Genomic DNA, 16129 nt, shown 5'->3' on the forward strand with positions numbered 1-16129 from the left:
GGCCAGGGCACCTCAGAAGGTGGCAGCCTGGATGGATGGCGCTGGTTGCACACTCAGCCTTGGAGAAGGAAGGAGAGCTGGGCTTCTGTGCAACCTGGTTTCCCAGTCCAGGTGTTGCCCCAAGGGCCTCTTGGTCAAGCTGTGTCTTTTCCCCAAGTCAAGGGAGGAAAAGGAGGTGATTACAGTAGAAAATAATTCGCAATACACATGGTTACTGGGTATTATGAAACCCTCCCTGTGTATTCCTGTCTCTGGACCTTTCCATTTGCTCACACTTCAGACTCAAGTCCCCTTCCCCATCCTCCCTGCATCCCGTGTAGGGTCCTCTGCCAGGTCCTCACACTGCACCTCCTGTAATGGGGGGCCTGCCTTCCATGCCTCCAGCATCTGGCTTTCCTGGTTTAGTCCTCACAGCCTATCAGAGTGGAGGTCTTCTCAGGAAAGACATCACAGCCCTTGTCCCCAGGCAGGTTGCCCCTGACTCCACATCTGGTCCTTGAGAAATCCTCATGTACCCTTCACCCCAACAAACTCAGGTATGAGCCCTGATCCTACATCACCCACTCCTTTGCTCCTCTCAGCCATCCTTCCTGTCCAGACACTTCATGGGAAAGAGAACTGGACCCTAGGCTGCTGTGTCCCCAACTGTGGGGACACCCACTAGCTCTCTGATTTGACCAGCTGATGAGTATAAAATGAGACCCACAGGCAATATCATTCCAACAACGCCCCCCCACCCTCTGAAAAATGACAGACCTGGACGTGGATCAACTGCCCCCGACTCACCCACCACGCTTGCCCTCCTACAGGGACAAGGGGAGGGAATTCAGCCCCCGCTCCTGCCCTCTGCAGTGAGCAGGGAAGGCAGCCATGGATGCTGTGAGGGTGGGAATTTGGGTCAGGGAGGAAGGTCAGGACCCTCTGCTCAGGGTCAGCTTCCTCCTTTCCCTTGTACCACTTCATGTGAAGCAAAGAACTGGGGAGGTTATGTCCTCCTGGAAAGCCCTCAGCCAGACTGGGATTTCCCAGGCATGGGCCTAGGAGAAGGAGAGCAGCTAGCAGGAGGGCAGCGCTACCCCACCTCGATCAAACGCCTAACCAGCTCCTCTCCGCAGCATCTGGGGCTGCGTGACAAGGTGAGCTGGGCCCAGGTGGAGGCTGAGTGAGTGGGTGCCTGAGCTTTGCAGAAGAGGATCAGGCTTAGGGCAAGCCCCTCCCCAGAGGGGACTCTGGATGCCTCGGGTACATCTGAGAAGGCACATCCTCCCTCTTTCTTCTACCAGAACAAAGACCTGCAAACCCCAGGGTCTCAGGGTCGGCCTCCAAGAGGCCATGTGCTGCAAGTAGGAAGCAGGTCAAGCCTATCTGGACCCCAGCTTCCAGGAGGATGGAGTGAGACAGGGCACTGCACACGAGGCCCACACACCTTCACCTTTCTTGGGGGCCTCTGTGGTCCCTCCCCACAGCCTGGCTTGTCTTAGTGAAGGTCAATGCATCTGGTCATAGATGCCCTGGGAAGGCAGAAACTGCCCCTCCAGAGGCACTGAAGGGCTGTTCTGGGGGTCCCCTTCTGCTCTGTATTCCCACTCTCTTCCTTCCCTTCCTGGGCTCTTCCCTGCCCTCTGACTGCTCATGGCTGAGGGCAAAGACTCAGGCATTTTCGAGGCAAGTACCCAGGGATATAAATTCTCTCAGAATGGCTTCCAGGACCTCCTTCCTGTGTTGTGACAAGTGTGGAGTCACCACTGGCCAGGACTGGCTACGTCATCTGCAAAATGAGAACGTGGGGCCCCTAGTGCAAAATCATGGGAATTTTAAGACCTCAAGCATAAGTCAAATCTCCAAAATTTACAAGCAGCTCATGCAGGTCAATATCAAAAAAAAAAACAACCCAATCCAAAAATGGGCAGAAGACCTAAATAGACATTTCTCCAAAGAAGATATACAGATTGCCAACAAACACATGGAAGAATGCTCAACATCATTAATCATTAGAGAAATGCAAATCAAAACTACAATGAGATATCATCTCACACCGGTCAGAATGGCCATCGTCAAAAAATCTACAAACAATAAATGCTGGAGAGGATGTGGAGAAAAGGGAACCCTCTTGCATTGTTGGTGGGAATGTAAATTGATACAGCCACTATGGAGAACAGTATGGAGGTTCCTTAAAAAATGAAAAATAGAACTACCATATGACCCAGCAATCCCACTACTGGGCATATACCCTGAGAAAACCATAATTCAAAAAAGAGTCATGTACCACCATGTTCATTGCAGCTCTATTTACAATAGCCAGGACATGGAAGCAACCTAAATGTCCATCGACAGATGAATGGATAAAGAAGATGTGGCACATATATACAATGGAATATTACTCAGCCATAAAAAGAAACAAAATTGAGTTATTTGTAGTGAGGTAGATGGACCTAGAGTCTGTCATACAGAGTGAAGTAAGTCAGAAAAAAACAAATACCATATGCTAACACATATATATGGAATCTAAAAAAAAAAATGGTCATGAAGAACCTAGGGGCAAGACGGGAATAAAGACGCAGACCTACTAGAGAATGGACTTGAGGATACGGGAAGGGGGAAGGGTAAGATGGGACAAAGTGAGAGAGTGGCATGGACATATATACACTACCAAATATAAAATAGATAGCTAGTGGGAAGCAGCCGCATAGCACAGGGAGATCAACTCAGTGCTTTGTGACCACCTAGAGGGGTGGGATAGGGAGGGTGGGAGGGAGGGAGATGCAAGAGGGAAGAGATATGGGGACATATGTATATGTATAGCTGATTCACTTTGTTATAAAGCAGAAACTAACACACCATTGTAAAGCAGTTATACTCCAATAAAGATGTTAAAAAAAAAAAAAAAAAGAATAAGTCATTACCAAGTACCAAGCCCTTCTGAGCACAGGGGCCTGTGTGACTGCACTGGTGACACATTCGTGACACTGGCCCTGCCCCCAACCCCAAAAATACAGTCATGGCAGGAAGAGCTCCAAGTACCTGCTTCAGGAGTTCCTCAGATGGCAGAGATTTTAATTCCCTGGGAAATACAACACACACTTATCACTTTGATTTACTGGTTCTCTGAAGTCTTCTTTAAGAAATAAAGAAGGGCTCTAAACACACACAAACATACACAAGTGTAGCAGCGCTAACTATAGCAACTCCCATTGCTCAGAAGGGCAACCAGGCCCCAGGAGAGCAAGAGACAAGGGGGCTCAGCAAGGCTGCGGCGGGGCGGGCACGTGGCAGGGCTGGGGCTGGACTCCCGGGCCAGCGCTCTTTCCATCGCCCACAGCACCCACAGCCGTCCAACTCTGGGGGCATCTGGAGCTCGTGACAGGGCCCATGGCCTCCTCTCCAGCCCAGCACCCCCCTGCCCCCAACCTGCTCAGGCCCAGTGGGACCCACACAGCAGGCTGCTTCCTGGGCTGGAACAGCCTCCTGCAGCTGCCCAGCCCAGCCGGCCTGACCTCCAGAGTCCTCGCTCCTCAGGACAAGCTCCCCTGTGCTCTGAGACACTGAGCGTGGCGTGGAGAGCTGGGTACCCGGCCCTGTGAGCTGAGGAAAGGAGGCTCAGGGGACTTCCCTGGTGATCCAATGGTTAAGACTCTGAGCCTCCACTGCAGGGGGCGCAGGTTTGATCCCTGGTTGGGGAACTAAGATCCCGCATGCTACGCGGTGCAGCCAGAAAAAAACAAAAAAGAATAAGGAAGGGAAGCTCAGGATCATCCCAGGTCCTCCCACAGAATGGGCACCAGAAGCTGAGCCAGGAAAGACAGGAGCACCCGGGCTCCAAAAGTGCCCTTCTCAGCTTTTCTACAAGGAACAGGAGATCTGGACAGGGTCCGCTGAAGACAAATGGGAACTCCTCCAGAAAGTGGATCTTCTGCTCTCCTGGGGTCAGGACAGATGGGACAGGTCCTGGGGAAGTTGGTTCTGATGACTGACATGCCATAAAATGGTCCAGGGCACGGACCCTGAAGCCAGAGTCCAAGTTCAGGTCCTAGCTCTGCCCCTCACTTGCTGTTTACTTTTGGGCAAGAAGCTCCCAGTCTCTTTGTGCCTCCATTTTTCTCTGTGTAAATTTGTCCTTGGAAAGCACACACCTCGGGTGGCTGATCAAGGATGAGGTCTGATAAAGGAGTCAACCCTGGGAAAGAACTTAGGGAACCGGTGCTGGAGGGTGGACAGAGCATAACTGGGAGAGATAATGGGCCAAAGTGTTAGAGAGGCTACAGGTCAAGAAGGAGATTCTTGTACAGTTTTCTGGAGGAATGACCATGTAGTTGTGGGGCCTGGGGTAGCTCCTGGACTCAGCCGGCCTGCAGGACCCTTGGGGGCATGGCCAGGGCACCTCAGAAGGTGGCAGCCTGGATGGATGGCGCTGGTTGCACACTCAGCCTTGGAGAAGGAAGGAGAGCTGGGCTTCTGTGCAACGTGGTTTCCCAGTCCAGGTGTTGCCCCAGGGGCCTCTTGGTCAATTTGTGTCCTTTCCCCAAGTCAACGGAGGAAAAGAAGGTGATTACAGTAGAAAATAATTAGCAATTCACATGGTTACTGGGTGTCTGTAATCCTCCCTTTGCTTTCCTGCCTCTGCACCATTGCATTTCCTAAACCTTAGGACTGAGGTCCCCTTCCCCATCCTTCCATGGGAACAGGCAACCGGTTGCTCAAGGACAAGGTCTGATAAAGGAGTCAACCCTGGGAAAGACCTTGGGAGCAACTGGCCTATAACTGATGCTCCATAAAGAGCAGCTACTAGTATCAACAGGCCAGAAAGCCGTCCCCACGGCTACCCAGGACCTTAGACTCTGGAGTCAGGCAGACGTGTGTTTGAATTCTTGGTTTGCCTCTCACCAGCTGTGACTTCCTTGCAAATACTCTGCTCTGGTGGAACTCTCAGCAGCAAGGGAGAGTGAACCCAACTCCAATGGCCTCAGAGAAACCCACATGGCTCCATTTTCCTGCAGTTCTCTCTCTGGGCTCTTGCTTAGAGAGAGAGAGAGAGAAGCAGGGGGAGAAGGAAGCGGGGGGCAGTGGGGTGGATAAAGGGGCAGCATCAAGAGAGGGAGGATCTCTGAGGCCACAGTAGCTGTGCCCTGAGATGGTCAGGCTGGGCCCTGGGCACTCTCCCCACGCCCCCTCCTAACCCAACAGAGGACACACCAGCCAAGAGATGGGAGCAGAGGCTCCTGCAGAGGCTGCTGCAAGAGTGTTGTCACCACCTCGTCCCCAACCTGGGGCTCCCACCTTTCCCAGCTCCCCTCTATTTCCCCGCCCAGTCTGGTTGAGCCAGCCTTCCTTCCCCATCATGCTCTGCACTTAAAACCCCCAACTGGACAAAGCACAGCCTCACCTGTGTTTAGACACATCCTCATCCCGGCCCCAGAGCCCAGGACTTCCAGGCAAACAGAGCAGAGTGGTTAAGAGAAGGAGCAGGGCCAGGGCTGAGCGCCCTGGCTTCTGGTCCCCCGGTTCCGGCCTCTGCCCAACCTGCTGACCACCTAGGTCAACTTAAACCAGACTTTCACCAGCTGCCCCTCCTTCTCTTTGTCTGTAAAATGGAAGATTTCTTACAGTTGCACAGAAGGCCCTCCTCTCCCCCATGGAGAAATTCCTCCCATCCGAAGTTCAAGGTGAGGTCCAGAGACTCAGTCTCCATAGAGCCTTCCCCGACTCCTGGGGGTAAAGGGGGACAGCAGCCGTCCACTCCATACCCACCCCCCTGGACATGCTCACTTGGAGAAGCCTGGCACAGTGCAGGCCATTATCAGTGTCCCCCCAAGAAGTCCCACTTTTCAGGAGCCTCCCTCATGGACGCTCACTCATGTGCATGAGGACAAAGGAAGCAAGATGCGTCCTGCATCTTCTTTTTGCCTACTTGGGGACTGGAAACCTTCCAGACATGTGTCGGTGGGAATGCTCTGTGCTTTCTACGTCCTAGAGTGCAGCCATTTAAAAAGAATGGTGTGTAAACTCCACAAATATCCATCAATAGTGAAAGTAAACATATTCTGGTATATTCGTACAGTGGAATACTAACTAAGCAATAAAAATTTGCCCAACTGTAATACATACAAAAACATGGTAGATTCTCACAAACATGTTGCATGAAAAAATTGTGCACAATACAGTACATATGTTATAGTTCAATTACCTATGAGTTTCAAATCTGGGAACACTAACCTAACGGTTTCGAAGTCAGGGTCATGGATATGGGGAAGGGGTAGCAACTGGAAGGGAGATAAGATTTCTAGGTGCGTTACAAAAATGTATACATATAGCAAAGACTCCACAAGATGTACACTTATCATTTGATATGTACATACAATATTTCAACTCCCTGGGCCTCGTGGGCTCCTGTCCTACCCTGACCACTTTGTAAAATCCTCAGTGCCCCTTGGCTTACAGCACCACGCCCACCCCACTCCCCTCCTGCACCACCACCCTGGACGCCTCGGGCCCGTCTCTCTTCTCTGCACATCAGGCCCCACACCTGACCCACCTGGGACGAGTGGATGAACTCTGCACAGCTCCACCGCCATCACAGGCCACGTTCCCTAGAAGCAGAGCCTCAGCTGGGAAGTGAGAGGCATCTGATTTATTGAGGGGTGTTGTCGGGAGGAGGGAGGCGGAGGGGAGCAGGATAGGGCAGAGGAAGGAGCTGAGCAGGGACGTGTTCTACCCTGAGACGAGCTTCAGCCTCACCCACAAAAGCCTGGAACCCCTGCTTTAGGACTGACTGAGGCGGGGGCTGGGCTTTGATGTCCCCTCATAGTCAGTCCCCATCCACAGGCTGAGGGCAGAGCGGACACAACCCCCCAGGCATCTCCTGGGAGGCTGTGAAGGCAGCTGTGAAGGGGGCACCTGTGAGCCATTAGCATCCGTATTGCACATTTCAAACAGCTGGGGGACGGGGGGGCAGCCGCCCAGTGAGGGGGATCTGGGCAGGGCACTCACAGCACCTACTGCCCAGTGCCCCGCCCAGGGACCAACAACCCCTTGGCATTTCAGAACCAATGTAGTCAAACTCAACCGTCACTTCCCCCCACACTCATCTCATACCTACACCAGGACACTGATCAGTCCATGATCACGTTCTCAGAACCCACCCCCCGCATTGTCCAGCCTGTCAGGGAATCAACCTGCCTCATCCTCTCTGCAGACACTCCATCCCAGTCTACCCCACACGCTGCCAGCCTCTTGGGCAACCCTCCCATTCTATCGTCTCTCTTCTCTCCGTGGCCACTGCCCCGGGGGGACACCTCCTTGCTGGGCCCCTCAGGATTCACCCCTCATGAACACACACACACATACACACACACACACTGAAGCCAGAGTGATGGCTAAGATGGACACGGATCTGCTCATCCATGTTAAAACCATCATTTGCTCCCTAGTGCCCTTTAGGACCTGGGTCTGTCCATCGCTCCACTCCTACCCGACCCCACCCTTGCATGCCTGCCTGGAGCACTGAGCAGAGTGTCACTCCTCGCTCTACCTTGCTGGAGCACCCTCATCTCCCCCATACTGGGCTCAAGTCCCCTCCTTTGCACGTCCATAACACTGTGGACATCACTCCCCAATGGAACTCACCATCCAGACTTTTGCCTTCGAGGAAAATTGACATGCCAAGGGTACCATGGCCTGAGACCCAGTGCCATTCATAAAAGGGTCTGTCACCTTCTCACAAAGGTAAGAGGTGTCTAACGGTCAAAGAGCAGACCCTCTTACCAGTCAATCACTTTTGAAGGCACTGACAAGGCCTGCAGACCTCCCAGCCAGGGGCCAATTACATCTCCCGTCTCAAGGGCTGAGATGAAAAATATTCAATTTTTTTTTTGTCAGTGTTCATTTAGGCATGTTCATGGCCTGGTCCATGGAATGGGAGGGACTTGAGAATGGAGACGATGTCCTGGACCTCTTGGCCCTGCTGCCTCACAACATGCCCTTCTGGAAAGAACAAGCATTCCTGTATTTTGCATGTGCAATCACATACATACACAGAAAAACACACACTCTCACAGACAGACAGACACACATACACACACACACACACACACACACACACAGGCACATATAGGAGGCCTCCCATAGTTAAGGATTTGGTCCCAGTAAGTGGGAGGAGACGAGACAAGTGAAATTAAATAATGGAGGAATTTGCTTTCAGAATATTTTATTTTTCAGAGTCCAGAAGCTTGAGCCAAGGCAGACACCTGTAGGATTCCTCCATGGGCTCACAATTTACCCAAAACGGCCGATTATCAGGCCAGCTATCGGACCAATTTTCCGCCAGACTTTTCGGATCCTCTTACGCAGCCGACTAAATCTCCCAACACTCTGCACCTATGAACGAGGAAGAACCAGGATACTTGTGGGGATGGACCCAGGGGTAACACAAGACCGCTCCTCACCTGGACACCCCTTTCCAGGACCACACCAGGAGACTTGGGGCCCCAGTTTGCCCTCTGGCTATGACATTTGGAGCACAAGGTTGAATCCCTACACCCACAGACAGATAAGGAAACTGGGGCCCACAGATGGCAAGGAGCTTCCCAGGGTCACAAGCCCATCCCAGCAAAGCTGGATGGGAGCAGGGGCTGAAAGCACATTGCTCTAGTCAGTGCCTCTCAGAACTCAGCACAGTCAGAATCTCCTGGAGGCCTGGTGAAAATGCAAATGACTGGGCCCCAGCCCAGAGTCTGATTCAGGAGGTCTGAGTGGGGCCTGGGGATCTGCCTTTCTGTCAGGTTCCCGGGTGGGGACCCCACTTAGAGAACCACTGCTCTAAGGGATGGCAGAGCCAGTCCTGGAGGCCTGGGGCTCGGGTGAGGGAGGGGCCAGGGTAGGAGGGCCTTTCTCTGCTCATGAAGGGGCAGCAGGTAATTGGTCCAAAGGATGTTACACAGTCCAACCCCCCCCAGCAACCCCTGCAGCTCAGAAGGGGCCACTCACCTCATCACAGGTGATGTTCATTTGGCCCTTGACCTGGTCCAGAGTGACTGTCCCCACACACTGTTTCACCAGCTGGAAGGGGAGGCTCGGGTCAAACTGGAACCACCAGGCCATAACCTCCCAGCCTCACACCAGGGGCTGGAAATGGTCCCCAAGCCCCTGTTCAGCTCCCAGGGAGCCCCCAGCCCCCAGCCTCACCCCATTCTCCTTGAAGTCACACTGCTCCGGGAGCTGCTGTGATGTCCTGGGGCACACGGTCTCCTTCACCGTGAAGCTTACAGGCTTCGGGGTGTCCGGGTCCTCGTCCTGGTCCAGGATCAAAGTGGGGAAACGAAGCTGAGCTCATGCTCCCTTCTCTGATCTGTCTCCCTGCCCCCACCTAGACGGCAGCCTCTCCAGCCCCTCCTGTGTGCCTGGCCCTGGGCTTGGTGCTGGGTGCACAGGGGAAGGGGACAGAACCCACTCCTGGCCTCGTGGGCACACAGAGAGCAGGAGGGGACCTCAGACCAGCTCTGATGAGAACACCTTCCCCACAGAGGGGCGGAGGCAAGTCAGGGACCACCTGCAAGGAAACACCTTGTCACTGGAACCTCGAGGCTGAGCAGAGCCCTCCCTGGTAGGGAGACAACGAGGAGCAGAGGGGACTTTAGCAGGGAGGCCACATGGCAGAGCCAGTGACCACCCTCTATCCCTGGAGCTCGCAGAAGGCCCTTAAGCCCGAACAGGGTGTACAGGGCGCCTGTTCCCACAGTAGAGATGCTAAGGCAGGAAGCCTCATGCTGGGAGGGGACCCAGCTCTGGGAAGGTTTCCTGGAAGACATGGGAGCCCACCTAGAGGGAGAAGTGCCTTCCTGACAGGAGGTACAGCCGGAGCAGAGGCGGTGACAGTGTGGCCAGGGTTGGCAGGAGACAGCCCCCTCCCCAGGGCCCTCCTGACTCACGGCCTTCGGAGGCGGGTCCAGCTCCAGGAGGCGGTAGAGATTAGCTTCTGAGGACTGCTCGTTGAGGCGATCCACAGCACGGAGCACAGCTTCCCTGTAGCTGAGGGCCTGGGCGCTGGCCGAGGGCACCACTAGTCCCAGCAGCAGTAGCCACAGTGGCCACCGCCCCAGGGCAAGGCTGGCCCTCTGAGTCTCCATGGTCCCCAAGTCGGTCTCCTCCCAGCATGCAGGACCGTCCTTTACGCCCTCCTGGGCCTGATGCAATGGCCCAACCACACGTCTCCCTGACCTGCCCCATCCCTGATCTCCTCCCCGGCTGTGACCTGGCCTTGCCTCAGCTCCTGCTGTTGCCTCACGGGATTGCTGGGCAGTGGGCAAGGGAAGCCTCCTGTGAAGGTGAAGAAATGGTTTCTCCATCTCCCTGACAACATCTTGGCCTCTCCTGGGGCCCATGGGGAGTGTCAAAGGCAGGGTTGCTCAAGAGCGTTGAGTCCTTCAGGAGAGGGAGGACCAGGCTCTGTCTTACGTCCCCTCTGCCTCCTCACTCTGGCCTCCGCAGGAATAGGGTAAAGGAGTGTATTCGGCACCAACCTCCAACTCCAGGCACTGCCTGGAACCCAAGCGGCACTCAGTTAACGTTGGATAAATGGATGACAGCACCAACCCCTACTAGAGTCTTACCCGCCCAGCCTGTCCCTAGGCAGACTTCAACCTCCACCTTCCTGTCCTTGGGTCCAGCCCTCCGCCAGTCAGGGGCTTGGCTGCATCTGTCTCCTGTCCTGGATTCTTCCACACTGTTTTCCGGGTCAAATAGTTCTCCACAGGTCCCCACCAGACATGGCCTGTTCCCCTGACCCCTCCTCAACCAAGCATGGGAGGGGTCATCTGCACTGGGACCCCAATTCACTGCCGTCTCTCACACTCCAGGCCACTGCAGGCTGGCCAGTCCTCACTGGATCCAAATTCACACTCAAGCCTTGTCTTCGACTATACAGACTCTGGGGACCCCTCTGTCCTCCTGAAATGGCCCTTGACCAGTTCTCCCCTGATGCCCCTCTCCTGGGTGCCCTCCTGCCTCCCCCGTGGCTCCTGCTCGGTCTCCTCCAAGGACCCTCCTCCGAAGAGGCAGGGCTGGCACAGGTGCATCCGGGCTGCTTCTCCTCCCAGTCCTCACACACTCCTGGGCAAAGCCCTTCTCAAGATGCCAGTTATCAAGGACACACATCACTGGTCTGTATCTCTGAGCTCAAGACTCCCATGAGTGCCCCTGGTTGTCCGCACTGGGCTGTTGGCTGCTGTTGGCTGGGTGCCGCCGCAGGAGCCCTGAGCTGAAAGCCTGGGAGCCCCACCTGCTCCTTCTTCCTCCTGAGGACACTCCCTCTGCCCTCCCACCAGCCCGGCCCAGCTCCTACCACCGTCTTCTCTCCTCTCAAGCGTAGCCACAGCCTCCGGACTCCACCTTCTCTGGTTCCAGGCTCTCCCCAGACCACTGTCCGCCCTCCGCACCATTGTCTAGGGGCTCACGCCAAGCACTGATGTGGCCATTTCCCCCGCTGCCTTGAGGCAGGGGCGTCAGGGTCTGGGTCTTGATGCTCCCTGCTGCCCTCAGCCCCTGCCCTGCAGGCCTCAGGTGTCAGGCTGCCCCATCCACCGTAACCACTCAGACAGCGCTGAGCCCCCTGCTCTTCCCCGTCTCTGCGCCTGATCCCTCTGCTTGCGCTGCCCTTCCTGGGGAAGGCTTCCCTGACCTCCAACCAGAAATGACACCTCCTCCTCTTGGCTCCCACAGCCTCAGGAAGTCTCTTCTGATTTGAGCCCCAGTGGCTCCCTGTCCAGCGCTGTGGATCAGACACCAGGCTGGGGGGGCCAGTGTGGGAGGTGGTGAGAACACAGCCGGAAAGATCATGGGCCAAAGCAATAGAGGGGCCACAGGCCAAGAAGGAGATTCTTGTACAGTTTTCTGGAGGAATGACCATGTAGTTGTGGGGCCTGGGGTAGCTCCTGGACTCAGCCGGCCTGCAGGACCCTTGGGGGCATGGCCAGGGCACCTCAGAAGGTGGCAGCCTGGATGGATGGCGCTGGTTGCACACTCAGCCTTGGAGAAGGAAGGAGAGCTGGGCTTCTGTGCAACGTGGTTTCCCAGTCCAGGTGTTGCCCCAGGGGCCTCTTGGTCAATTTGTGTCCTTTCCCCAAGTCAACGGAGGAAAAGAAGGTGATTACAGTAGAAAATAATTAGCAATTCACATGGTTACTGGGTGTCTGTAATCCTCCCTTTGCTTTCCTGCCTCTGCACCATTGCATTTCCTAAACCTTAGGACTGAGGTCCCCTTCCCCATCCTTCCATGGGAACAGGCAACCGGTTGTTCAAGGACAAGGTCTGATAAAGGAGTCAACCCTGGGAAAGACCTTGGGAGCAACTGGCCTATAACTGATGCTCCATAAAGAGCAGCTACTAGTATCAACAGGCCAGAAAGCCGTCCCCACGGCTACCCAGGACCTTAGACTCTGGAGTCAGGCAGACGTGTGTTTGAATTCTTGGTTTGCCTCTCACCAGCTGTGACTTCCTTGCAAATACTCTGCTCTGGTGGAACTCTCAGCAGCAAGGGAGAGTGAACCCAACTCCAATGGCCTCAGAGAAACCCACATGGCTCCATTTTCCTGCAGTTCTCTCTCTGGGCTCTTGCTTAGAGAGAGAGAGAGAGAAGCAGGGGGAGAAGGAAGCGGGGGGCAGTGGGGTGGATAAAGGGGCAGCATCAAGAGAGGGAGGATCTCTGAGGCCACAGTAGCTGTGCCCTGAGATAGTCAGGCTGGGCCCTGGGCACTCTCCCCACGCCCCCTCCTAACCCAACAGAGGACACACCAGCCAAGAGATGGGAGCAGAGGCTCCTGCAGAGGCTGCTGCAAGAGTGTTGTCACCACCTCGTCCCCAACCTGGGGCTCCCACCTTTCCCAGCTCCCCTCTATTTCCCCGCCCAGTCTGGTTGAGCCAGCCTTCCTTCCCCATCATGCTCTGCACTTAAAACCCCCAACTGGACAAAGCACAGCCTCACCTGTGTTTAGACACATCCTCATCCCGGCCCCAGAGCCCAGGACTTCCAGGCAAACAGAGCAGAGTGGTTAAGAGAAGGAGCAGGGCCAGGGCTGAGCGCCCTGGCTTCTGGTCCCCCGGTTCCGGCCTCTGCCCAACCTGCTGACCACCTAGGTCAACTTAAACCAGACTTTCACCAGCTGCCCCTCCTTCTCTTTGTCTGTAAAATGGAAGATTTCTTACAGTTGCACAGAAGGCCCTCCTCTCCCCCATGGAGAAATTCCTCCCATCCGAAGTTCAAGGTGAGGTCCAGAGACTCAGTCTCCATAGAGCCTTCCCCGACTCCTGGGGGTAAAGGGGGACAGCAGCCGTCCACTCCATACCCACCCCCCTGGACATGCTCACTTGGAGAAGCCTGGCACAGTGCAGGCCATTATCAGTGTCCCCCCAAGAAGTCCCACTTTTCAGGAGCCTCCCTCATGGACGCTCACTCATGTGCATGAGGACAAAGGAAGCAAGATGCGTCCTGCATCTTCTTTTTGCCTACTTGGGGACTGGAAACCTTCCAGACATGTGTCGGTGGGAATGCTCTGTGCTTTCTATGTCCTAGAGTGCAGCCATTTAAAAAGAATGGTGTGTAAACTCCACAAATATCCATCAATAGTGAAAGTAAACATATTCTGGTATATTCGTACAGTGGAATACTAACTAAGCAATAAAAATTTGCCCAACTGTAATACATACAAAAACATGGTAGATTCTCACAAACATGTTGCATGAAAAAATTGTGCACAATACAGTATATATGTTTTTGTTTGTTGTTTTTGACTACAATTTCTACCCTAGAAATTAAATTTCTAAGACATAGTTCGTCATGTGTGCAACACTGTCTACATGAGAACATTTGGAGCAGTATTTCTTTTTTTTTTTTTTTTTTTTATTTTATTTTATTTATTTATTTTTGGCTGTGTTGGGTCCTCGCTGCTGCACGCGGGCTTTTCTCTGGTTGCGGTGTGTGGGCTTCTCAGTGCAGTGGCCTCTCTTGTTGCGGAGCACGGGCTCTAGGATGCGGGTTTCAGTAGTTGTGTCTCGCGGGCCCTAGAGCAGAGGCTCAGTAGCTGTGGCGCACAGGCCTAGTTGCTCCGCAGCATGTGGGATCCTCCTGGACCAAGGCTCGAACCCGTTTCCCCTGCATTACCAGGCGGATTCTTAACCACTGTGCCACCGGGGAAGCCCCTACAGTATATATGTTATAGTTCAATTTTCTATGAGTTTCAAATTCTGACAACACTAATCTAAGGGTTTCAAAGTCAGGGTCATGGTTATGGGGAAGGGGTAGCAACTGGAAGGGAGATAAGATCTCTAGGTGCATTACAAAAATGTATACATACAGCAAAAACTCCACAAGACGTACACTTATCATTAGTGCACATTTGATATGTACATACAGTATTTCAACTCCCTGGGCCTCGTGGGCTCCTGTCCTACCCTGACCACTTTGTAAAATCCTCAGTGCCCCTTGGCTTACAGCACCACGCCCACCCCACTCCCCTCCTGCACCACCACCCTGGACGCCTCGGGCTCGTCTCTCTTCTCTGCACATCAGGCCCCGCACCTGACCCACCTGGGACGAGTGGATGAACTCTGCACAGCTCCACCGCCATCACAGGCCACGTTCCCTAGAAGCAGAGCCTCAGCTGGGAAGTGAGAGGCATCTGATTTATTGAGGGGTGTTGTCGGGAGGAGGGAGGCGGAGGGGAGCAGGATAGGGCAGAGGAAGGAGCTGAGCAGGGACGTGTTCTACCCTGAGACGAGCTTCAGCCTCACCCACAAAAGCCTGGAACCCCTGCTTTAGGACTGACTGAGGCGGGGGCTGGGCTTTGATGTCCCCTCATAGTCAGTCCCCATCCACAGGCTGAGGGCAGAGCGGACACAACCCCCCAGGCATCTCCTGGGAGGCTGTGAAGGCAGCTGTGAAGGGGGCACCTGTGAGCCATTAGCATCCGTATTGCACATTTCAAACAGCTGGGGGACGGGGGGGCAGCCGCCCAGTGAGGGGGATCTGGGCAGGGCACTCACAGCACCTACTGCCCAGTGCCCCGCCCAGGGACCAACATCCCACTGGCACCTAAGAACCAATGTGGTCAAAACCGAAGTATCACGTCCCCCAACTCTCATCTCATACCTACACCAGGACACTGACCAGCCCAGTACCAGGCTCTCAGAACCCACCACCTACATTGTCCAGCCTGTCAGGGAATCAACCTACTTCATCGTCTCTGCAGTGACTCCATCCCAGTCAGCCCAACACTCTGCCAGCCTCTTGGGCAACCCTCCTTCCATTCTCTCTTCCCTCCTCTCCCCTTGGCCACTGCCTGGGGGGACACATCCTTGCTGGGACCCTCATGATTCACCCTTCGTAGACACACACACACACACACACACACACACACACACACACACACACACACACTGAAGCCAGGGTGATGGCTAAGATGGACAAGGATGTGCTCTCCCCATGCTAAAATCATCACTGGTTCCCTAGTGCCCCTTAGTACCTGGGTTTGTCCATCTCTCCACTTCCACACTGACCCACCCCTTGCATGCCTCACTTGAGCACTGAACTGAGTGTCACTTCTCACTTCTACTGTGCCGGTCACTGTGACTTCGCCTAAGCAGTTTCCTCCTAGGAACACTCTCCTTTCCCCCATGCTGGGCTGGGGTCCACTCAATTCCATGCTTATAAAACTGCGGGCATTACTTGCCTATGGAACTCACCATCCAGAGGTCTACTGTTAGGAGAATTGACAAGCCAGGGTACCATGACTTGATGCTCCAGGGAATCCATGAAAGGGTCCGATACTTGATTTCTCAGGTAAGTGGTCCTATGATACTCTCACCAGTCAATCACTTTAGAAGGCTCTGACAAGGCATGCAGACTTCCAATCTCAGGCTCAGATGAAATGAAATGTAAGCATCCATTCCTTTCTGGTATCATTTGTCATGTATGCATGTTGAGGGCCTAGTCCCTGGCAAGGGACATCTGGCCAACATCCATGTCAAATATGAAAGTGTTACTAAGAGTGGGTCCGGTTGCTCGCCGCTCTGAAGCTGCTAAAGAGCCTAGGTTGGGGACTTCCCTGGTGGCACAGTGGTTAAGAATCCCCCTGCCAATGCAGGG

The 16129-nt window shown here is 54.2% G+C and overlaps 1 protein-coding gene across 1 annotated transcript; it reads right to left on the reverse strand.

The window, feature by feature from the left end:
• Positions 1-8268: 8268 nt before the first annotated feature.
• On the reverse strand, positions 8269-10118 carry LOC130709075 (cathelicidin-6-like). Its single transcript, XM_057555114.1, has 4 exons — positions 9921-10118; positions 9178-9285; positions 8980-9051; positions 8269-8370 (listed from the first exon to the last, which is right to left on the reverse strand). The coding sequence occupies exons 1-4, from the start codon at positions 10116-10118 to the stop codon at positions 8269-8271; spliced, it is 480 nt and encodes a 159-aa protein (XP_057411097.1).
• Positions 10119-16129: the final 6011 nt, after the last annotated feature.

This window comes from Balaenoptera acutorostrata, chromosome 10, assembly GCF_949987535.1.
Source record: "Balaenoptera acutorostrata chromosome 10, mBalAcu1.1, whole genome shotgun sequence".
Classification (NCBI taxonomy): domain Eukaryota; kingdom Metazoa; phylum Chordata; class Mammalia; order Artiodactyla; family Balaenopteridae; genus Balaenoptera; species Balaenoptera acutorostrata.